Raw genomic sequence first — 10,127 nt, 5'->3', positions numbered from 1 at the left:
CTTGGGGACTCGCTGTACTGGGAAGCAGTATGAACCCTGATAACCAAACAGGAACTAATCAGAAGTAATCAAATTGTAAAGATACTTGTCAGTATAGGATCCTTCTCACTAGGGTTTTTCAATGATTGGGGAATTTTTTTTATCATTTTGGAAATTCGAAGATGATACCAAATTAGGAGGGATAGCTTAAGAGAGGTAAGGTAAAAGTTTCCCGTGAAGTTAAGTCCAGTCGTGACCGACTCTGGGGGTTGGTGCTCATCTTCATTTCTAAGCCGAAGAGCTGGCATTGTCCATAGACATCTCCAGGTCATGTGGCCGGCATGACTACATGGAGCGCTGTTACCACCGGAGCAGTACCTATTGATCTACTCACCTTGGCATGTTTTCGAACTGCTAGGTTGGCAGGAGCTGGGGCTAACAGCGGGCACTCATTCCGCTCCCGGGATTTGAACCTGGGACCTTTTGGTCCGCAAGTTCAGCAGCTCAGCGCTTTAACACACTGTGCCACCAGAAATAAAAATGTCCTTAATAAATTGGATAGCTGGGCCAAAAGTAACAAATTCCAACATGAATGTGTTATGAGGAATGGCTTGGGGAGATGGACATGTGTAGCTTGGAGATTATGAGGGGATAGGATAGCTACGCTTAAATATTTGAAAGACATTGAGAAGAGAGCCAGCTTGTTTTCTTGCTACTCAAGAGTAGAAAAAGGAGCATATAGGAAAAGAGAGTCCATCTAAATACCTTCCTGATGCTAAGAGCTATTGGACTGTGAAATATACTGCTTGAAAAGTGGAGTCTCCTTCTCTGGAGGCTTTTATATAGAGGCTGGTTGGCCATCTGTCAACAGTGCTTTCATGGTATATTCCTGCATGACAAGAGGCAGGACTGGATGGCCCTTGGGGGATCTCTTCCAGTTCTATGATTCTATGAATGTGCCATGTCACAGAAATTGGAAGAAGTCTACTTTTGCTGCTCAGAAACCAATCTCAGGTGCGTGTAGGTGTGTCCGGAAGGATTTTAGACATACACCAAGAATACAGCACACGCAAAAGAGCTGGTTTTATTTGTTCAACAAGTCTGCAAGAACAAGTAGCAAGAACATCTTAGCTGTGGTGGATGACAAGTTGTACCATCTGGGGACGATAACTGGAAGCTCAGCTAGAAGTTTAAACGAGGAAAGCGCACTTCAGAAGCTTAGGGTTCAACTTTGGGCAGGGGTGGCCTTCTCCTGGCTGGAGAGAACAGATACATTCCTAAGTCGCTCTACAGGTCTTTGAGGTCCTTCTGGACGTCCCACAACGTGGAGGCGCTCTGCTGGAGCTGGGACACCTCATTGTCCTTCAACTTTTGGTTGATCACACTGGTCAAGCCGACAGACCCTAAGACGCAGGGAAGGCTCAGGAACACTTCGTTTTCAATGCCATACATTCCCTAAAGCGAGGCATGAGAAAAAGGGAAGGCCTTTATTTGGAAAGCCGATTGAACAACGCATCACGAAAAAACTATATGAATACGACATAAACATCGCCATAAATTTCAAGAGCAGTCAGTGTTATGTCAAAGAAGGCTCCGTCCAAAAGTATTCTATATGAATTCGCAATTTTCATTAGTACAAAATAAAACAAAGTACAACACTGTGGGAGTTTTTTTTTCCGTGTCAGGAGCAACTGGAGTTGCTTCTGGAGTGAGAGAATTGGCCACCTGCAAGGACGTTGCCCAAGGGATGCCCGGATGTTTTAATGTTTTTTACCATCCTTATGGGAGGCTTCTCTCATATCCCTGCATGGAGCTGGAGCTGATAGAGGGAGCTCATCCACACTCTCCCCGGGTGGGATTCGAACCTGGCATCTTTCAGGTCAGCAACCCAACCTTCAAGTCATGAGGCTTTAATCCCCTAGGCCACCAGAGGCTCCTACTGTGGGAGTGATATCTGCAGATATCTGACTTAGAAGATCCTGGAAACAATATTTTTTTTGTTGGAAATGCATAGGTGAAACTGTGGGAGTGATATCTGCAGTTTCACCTATGCATTTCCAACAAAAAATATTGTTTCCAGGATCTTCTAAGTCCTCTAGACAATTCTATGGGGGACTTCCAAAAGGATTTACAATATAGTCATGCTGGCAGATTCCTAGAGAGGATACCTGTCTAGAATATTTCTTGGTCCTTGTCATGTCTACGCAAGGTTTCTCACTGTTTACTCCTGTTAAGTCCTCATTTAGTTAGAGGAGATTAATATTTTATGTATAGTTTGTGGGATTAGTCTATAGCCTCCTTGTATTTGAAACCTCACTTCTCCTGTCCCTTTAAGACTCCTCTCAGGGGCAGAGCCTTTGCCAAGGTCTTTCTATTTATTTATTTACAGTATTTATATTCCACCCTTCTCACCCCAAAGGGGACTCAGGGTGGATCACATTACACATATAAGGCAAACATTCAATGCCTTAACATAGAACAAAGACAGAGGCAAACGCAGGCTCCGAGCTGGCCTCGAACTCATGACCTCTTGGTCAGAGTGATTTGTTGCAGCTGGCTGCAGCTGGCTGCTCACCAGCCTGCGCCACAGCCCGGGCCTAGTTTCTTGAGGAGTCAGGCAGTGTGGTATTGGAAGGTGAAGAGTAAGGAATGTGGAAGAACCACAAAATAGAACATCAGGTCAAAGCCACGCAAGTCAGACAAATCACGTCGAAGCCACACAAGTCAAACCACACAAATCATGCAAGTTACATCAAAGCTATGTTAAAGTAAAGACACAAAATAAAGCCACATTGGAGATACAATAGATTGAGATCCAACTGAAACTATATTAAATATATTAAAGTAACAACCAGTAAGAACTGTGGTCGTGCTTCAAAAACTTTAACTCCCCTCAGAAAGACTGGGAGTAAAACCTTTGAGGAGAGGAAGTTTGAGATCTGTTATTTAATCAATTGTTTTTACTTCAGATGTGTAGCATTCGATTTGTTCCCTGCATCACAGACACCTTCCAAATAAATAACTAGTACAGGGGCAGAACAGCCCTTCAGTGCAATTCTATGGTAACTTATGGTGGAAATTATTCATATTAATAAGGTTCATTATTATACACAGTTTCCTCTCTATAATAAGCTCAGGAACATATTTCCTGGCAGAGATAGGGGTCAAACTGCAAATGACATTCTTAAAACATCAACAGAATTCAACAGGCCTCGCAAAGTCACAATTCCTCATTTCAGAGGTCAGAATTATGCTGTTGGGAAAGGTTGGCCTTAAACAGTTTGCTCTCTTAGATGGGAGCACAATTTATCCATTTTTCTGACATTTTATCAATATACATCTGTTGCCCAAGACAGTTGCTTCACTTTGCCTAATGGTAGGATCTCTTTTAAGAAACTGGTGGAGGATCTTCCTCTATATTTACTCAACTGCTCCTTTTTTTTGGAAAGGCTGGAAAACTACTATAATTAAGAAGGAAGCGGAAGGAGAAAAAACATTGTATATGTACATTTATACTTGAGGTACGATTCAAAATCTTGAAAGAAAGGTTTTGATCTTAGCACTACAAGGTAGTTAAACTTTTTTTTCCTTTTGTGCATTCATGGTACATACACAACATTTTGAGAAATAGTATGTGGTTGACAGCCATAAACAACAACTGTCTGGAAAACTCAACAAGGTTAACAACCCCATAACATTTAGCTTCACCACTATATTTCTAGTGGATAGGAAATGGTTTCTCTATTGCTCCAAAATCATTTAGTCAGGGGTAAAGAAAATGTAGTGAACAAGTTGCAAATGAACTTTGAATCCCACACTTTTTTTGCTTCTGAATCCCACTGTTAGTCCTTGGGAGCCCCCTAATTTTAGAACCATTTTTGAGTAATTGTCCCCAAAATATATAAGAATGGGCAAAGGTGCCTGCAGTATGGCTTTTTTCATCCATATATTAGCCAAAATGATAGCTTAGGGCAATGTCACAACCTTTCTGGTTGCCATTTTGATTTATGTATGGCTGAAACATATCCCCAGTCCCAAACCAGTGGCTGCAGCTCATAGATTTATTGTTATTGGCCTCCACCTCCTGTGGATTTGCTCATCTCTGCACAAATCTAAGGAAACACTCACCTTGACCATGGTGGACACTGGATGAACTCGGCAAAGGTTCTTCATGATGGTTTCTAGCAGGTCGGCAACACTTAAGCCGATGGCCCAGTTGGTATAACCTTTCAGTTTGATCACTTCATAGGCACTATCGAAAACATTGCCAACAGCCCAATTATGCTTCGTAAAATCGAAGAGAAAGTTAATAGCAGCAGCAAAGATGGAAAGGTAACAGGGCCATATCCAGGGAAGAGGAATGGAGGGGAAGCAATGGATTCAAAGAAGTGATGGATGTGAGAAACAGAGACTAAGTCAAAAAAACTTCAAACAAAATTATTCCATAATATCAAATTTTAGCCCTCCAGGTGTTTTGGACTTCAACTCCCACAATTCCTAACAGCCTACCGACTGTTAGGAATTGTAGGAATTGAAGTCCAAAACACCTGGAGGGCCCAAGTTTGCCCATGCCCACATTATGTCCTGCACGACATGCCAGATGTTCCAGATGCAAGAGGATTCTCTCATAACATGTAAGTTTCATCAGCTGTCCATAGACCTTTGACACATGCATGACTGGATTCTGACTCCAGCTATGCATGCCATATCCGTACCTGTCAACCACCTGCTTGTGGACCTGCTTCCAGCCCTCTGGGTCCTGGTCAGACCCCAAAGCAGGGTTTAGATCCTGGAGGGAGACCCCGGCCACGTTGACACCACTCCAAACAGCCACTGTAATAGAAGTGCAACAAAATCCGGGTTTTAGCACAGCAGGTTAAACCACCAGGTGCAGTAAATCTTGTCAGTTGAAAGGTTGACAGTTTGAAGCCCGGATCAGGGTGAGCTCCTGACCTTTAGCCCAGCTTCCGCCTACCTAGCGGTTTGAAAGCAAAACAGGTACTGCTTAAAAATGGGGAGGTATTTTAAGGCACTCATAAGGAAATGCCAGGAAAATGCTGGCAATTCGATCAAGGAGGAAATTTACAAAAAAAGCTCTTAGGCAGGGAGATGGAGTGATAACACCCCACCCCTGCCCCGTGGCCGGAACAGAGCACAAGCCACCAAGATGCCAAAAATGGGAAAAGCCTATATATATATATATATATATATATATATATATATATATATATCTTTCTATGTACAATTGTCTGTCTTGTCGTGTATAAACAGCATTGAATGTTTGCCACATATATATGTTCTGTGATTCACCCTGAGTCCACTTTGTAGTGAGACGGGCAGAATATAAATACTCTAAGTAAGCAAGCAAATAAATAAATGAATGAATCCAAGGCAGCATTAAATATGTGGAATGAGAGTGTCAATTTCTGGAAGAGGTTGGGCATAAAGTTGTGCTGGAGGATCTAGAAATTCCTACAGAAAACACTTCTCTAAATATTTGTAAGTTCTCCACTGCAATTCTATGATCAGCTTCCAGCAGAAGTTGAGCACAGTGTTACACTGAAGGACATAGATATTCCCAGAGGGGTGTTCTCTCAGGAAAAAAGAAAAGGCAAGACTGCTTTTATAGGTCAAATGAATTTTAGTTGCCAACTCTTGCCAACAGCTTGTCCATATACTATTAAAATGCAGAACGATTTGCATCATCCTTTGAGTCCTTTGTCTAGCTTGTGACAGATCTAGATCTTGCACCCCATGACACCATAGACTTCACAGATGTTTGAGAGAATATTTCCCTCATTGCCGCGATAGTTGTTATATATTATGACTATCATTCTATGTATTATGACTATCAATGGTATCTGGTATCTGTTAAATGATTTTAAAATGTTTATTAATGTTTTATTGTAAAGTTGGTTTTATTGTTTCTGTATGGTTAATTTGTATTGTTTTAAAATGTTGTGAACTGCTTTAAGTGCCGTCTAGGGAAAAAAGTGGGATATAAATAAAGATTTATTATTATTATTATTGACACAACGACATTGTATGACACAGCAAACAAGACAGATATGCTGGATTTCGTATCACAAAATCACAAGTCGAACACTTCCCACGTGTTTATTATTATTATTATTATTATTATTATTATTATTACAGTAGAGTCTCACTAATCCAAGCTAAACGGGCCAGCAGAAGCTTGGATAAGTGAATATCTTGGATTATAAGGACTGATCAAGGAAAAGCCTATTAAACATCAAATTAGGTTATGATTTTACAAATTAAGCAGCAAAACTTCATGTTATACAACAAATTTGACAGAAAAAGTAGTTCAATATGCAGTAATGTTATGTTGTAATTACTGTATTTATGAATTTAGCACCAAAATATCACGATATATTGGAAACATTGACTACAAAAATGGCTTGGATTATCCAGAGGCTTGGATAAGCGAGGCTTGGATTAGTGAGACTCTACTGTATTATTATTATTATTAAAATATACTGCGTTTTTTATTCATGGTATTTTCCGCTTTCATGGTGTCCCTCCACTCTTCCTATGTGAGTGGCATTTCAACAACATACAAGTGTTATTTATATTCTGTCTTCCCCAATAACAGTGTGGCTTATAAATTATTAAAAACAAAGTACAATTAAACATAGAAGAGCATCAGTAAAATGTTGGTTTTTATATATGGTATTTTTAAAAACACTTAAACGACATGTAAGAATTAACACCATTAAAAACAGTTAAAGGCATAATACATTTTTTTTAAAGTACACCATTAAAAGGTTGTGATAATCCAATTTAAAATACTGAAATTAAAGGAGAAAAAAATTTAGCATACAAAAAAGATCAACTCTAGGATGCTAGGGTGGATGGCAAAAAAGAGTGCATAAATACTTAGTTCTATTATCTTATTTTGTTAGATTTGGGCCCCAGCATGTATGTGTATGCATGCATTTATATTTATTTTATTTATTTATCGTGTCAGAAGCGAATGTATTTAGAAAAACACACAAAAAAATTTAAAAGTTGACATTATACTAGATTCCCTTTGACCAGTAGCTGGCCACTTGGAGTGCCTCTGGTGTCGCTGTGAAAAAGTCTCCCATTCTGCATGTGAGAGTTCAGACTGCATTGTGAAAAAGGGATCTGTGGTTTGCATTTATATAATAACATGCACACCCAGAGTCTAGACAGGAATCATTAGCTGGAAAGAGGCCATAATATACAAGTGTCCAAGTGTTTGTATTTGTGATTGTTTTTATAATGGGATGATAAAAAAAACCAGCACCGCCATTGCCTGTTGTAAATTCCTTTAGGTCTCCTAGTTTGACACCAAAAGACAGGATACAACTGTTGTATATAAATAAATCTAGGAAGTTGTCTCACAGCAGGTCAGATTTATTTATCCAACCAGCTCTGTATTGTTTGTATCTCTCTACAGACAGGCATCATTCTGATGACACTATATAACACCATTTTTGTTCTTGGGTTATAAATGCCATTTCCTAATCGGTTCTATCATAAAAACACGGGGAAAATGTATTAACTACTAAAACTTTGTTTTTGCAAGACATCCTGTAGCTCATTTTGCTAGTTTTTCAATGAATATCTCATAGAGTGTTAACCAATTCAACATATTTTACAGCAATCACAAAAATGAAGTTTCTGGAATATAACTACAGTAGAGTCTCACTTATCCAACATTCGCTTATCCAACGTTCTGGATTATCCAACGCATTTTTGTAGTCAATGTTTTCAATATATCGTGATATTTTGGTGCTAAATTCGTAAATACAGTAATTACTACATAGCATTACTGCGTATTGAACTACTTTTTCTGTCAAATTTCTTGATGAACATGATTTCCTACGATCCCATTAAAAACAGAGAGATTGCAAGCTCTGGATGTTGGCTGGAAGTTGAGTTCCTGGCATCTCCAGTGAAAATGGCATCCCTAGGAGAACCAGAGCTGGGAAAGATGCCTCCCACTTTGGACACCTAATAGTAATAATAATAATAATAATAATAATAATAATAATAATAATAATAATAATAATAATAATAATAATAATAATTGGGTTCACTGGGTGCCGTGCCAAAAGATCTCAGCCGGCATTTGGAAACAATAGACATTGACAACACACCAGACATCACAGTTGTGAAGAAGAAAAAGGTTCGGATCATTGATGTCGCCATCCCAGGTGACAGTCGCATTGACGAAAAACAACAGGAAAAACTCAGCCGCTATCAGGACCTCAAGATTGAACTTCAAAGACTCTGGCAGAAACCAGTGCAGGTGGTCCCGGTGGTGATGGGCACATTGGGTGCCGTGCCAAAAGATCTCAGCGGCATTTGGAAACAATAGACATTGACAAAATTACGATCTGCCAACTGCAAAATCTTACAGGGATCTGCACGCATCATCTGAAAATACATCACACAGTCCTAGACACTTGGGAAGTGTTCGACTTGTGATTTTGTGATACGAAATCCAGCATATCTATCTTGTTTGCTGTGTCATAATAAAATAATAATAATTTTATTTTTATACCCCGCCCCATATCCCCGAAGGGACTCAGGGTGGCTTACATGGGGCCAAGCCCAGGTCACAAACAATATAAAAACATGACAATAAAACAATCAATCAACAATAAAACAAGTCATAGGTCAAGATACAATAATATACTATGATAGAAGCCTGGGTCAGCTCTAAAAAAAAGAACTGGGCCAAAAAAGTGCAATTAGTGTCAGATTCAATCAGGGTGAGGTAGATCCCAGAACTATTGAACATTTGTTAAGTAAATATAGAAGGAAAAAAGGCAGCTCAAATTGCCGTAGGAGTATTCGGTGTACTTGACTACTTACCACTGGAATCACCATGTTCCCCCAAGATCCAACCATGGCAGCTGCTGGGATGGATGCCCAACTTTTCCCCCATCAGGAAGCGAAATCGTGCAGAGTCAAGGTTGCAGCCGCTGCCAATGACGCGATGCTTCGGGAGTCCGCTGAGTTTCCATGTAACGTAGGTCAGGATATCCACTGCAAAAGAGGAGAGTGAGTCTCAGGAAGGTTGGTTCCCCCCAGGGTTGGATACTTAGTGGCACTTAAATGAACAGCCCTGAATACCGTGTTTCCCCGAAAATAAGACAGTGTCTTATATTAATTTTTGCTCCCAAAGATGTGCTAGATCTTATTTTCAGGGGATGTCTTATTTTTCCATGAAGAAGAATTCACATTTATTGTTGTACAGTAATTATCATCACAAACCAGCATAACCAGACAAACTGTGAATCCTATCAAGAATACTACCATTATTGCCATGTACAACAATCTATGGTACGTACATTTACCAAACCTGCATGCTCTGGTATTCTGTTTGGCGGGCATGCTTCCAAACACAAACTTTGCTAGGTCTTACTTTCGGGGGAGGCCTTATATTTAGCAATTCAGCAAAACCTCTACTAGGTCTTATTTTCTGAGGATGTCTTATTTTAGGGGAAACAGGGTAGTAGCATCTAGGGCTTCCCTATCAACTGCTGGTAAATTTGGCCAGTAATTTAGAGTGCAACGCTAGAAAGTATGCAGATTGACATCACTTTAACGTCCAATGCTATGGAGTCATGGGAGTTGCCAAACTCCATAATCGCAGGATTCCAGGGCAGTTAAAGTGGTGTCAACCTACATTAATTCTATAGTGTAGATGCACCCTCAGTCTGAACTTTAAAGAGGCTAAAGCCAAAGAAGCTTCATGTTGTGGCTCAGCCTCTGTGCGATTCTGATGATACTAGTTGTCTGAAATTTCAGGGGTTGCGCAGAAGTCTTAGAATAGCAAATAAAAGGAAGGGCAAAGGGCAAAGAAATGCCTTCATGTTATGCTATTAAAGCAGTCAGCTGAGAGGGAAATCTTCATCAAAGCAATTTCCTCGCTTGAATCAAGAACCAAGACTGCTTTCCTGTGTTATCTTATGGCTTGGATGGAACCTCGTTTCTGGGACTTTGGTGTCTATTGAAAGGACTCTGCTTTATGTCTATTGTTCCCATGGATTTGTTTTTTACAGCCTTGTTTTGCAACTACCTTTTGGAACTATAATTTTGCCTTTTATGAACTGCCTTTTCCCTATTTCCTAATAAATTGCAAAAGA

The 10,127-nt window shown here is 39.9% G+C and overlaps 1 protein-coding gene across 2 annotated transcripts in view; it reads right to left on the bottom strand.

The window, feature by feature from the left end:
• Positions 1–1,038: 1,038 nt before the first annotated feature.
• The window catches only part of ldhb (lactate dehydrogenase B), a 31,757-nt gene continuing 22,668 nt past the window's right edge, over positions 1,039–10,127 (bottom strand). For both annotated transcript variants that reach the window (XM_003220767.3, XM_008110328.2), the window contains 4 exons: positions 8,851–9,024; positions 4,695–4,812; positions 4,108–4,231; positions 1,039–1,434 (listed from right to left, as the gene is read on the bottom strand). In XM_003220767.3, the coding sequence (XP_003220815.1) occupies positions 1,267–1,434; positions 4,108–4,231; positions 4,695–4,812; positions 8,851–9,024 (584 nt within the window). In that variant the 3' untranslated portion in view covers positions 1,039–1,266. The remainder of the gene's footprint in view (positions 1,435–4,107; positions 4,232–4,694; positions 4,813–8,850; positions 9,025–10,127) is intronic.

The sequence above is a fragment of the Anolis carolinensis genome, chromosome 5 (genome assembly GCF_035594765.1).
Source record: "Anolis carolinensis isolate JA03-04 chromosome 5, rAnoCar3.1.pri, whole genome shotgun sequence".
NCBI lineage: Eukaryota > Metazoa > Chordata > Lepidosauria > Squamata > Dactyloidae > Anolis > Anolis carolinensis.
The sequence above is the reverse complement of the archived record's forward strand: the minus strand, read 5'-3'. Positions and strand labels throughout refer to the sequence as shown.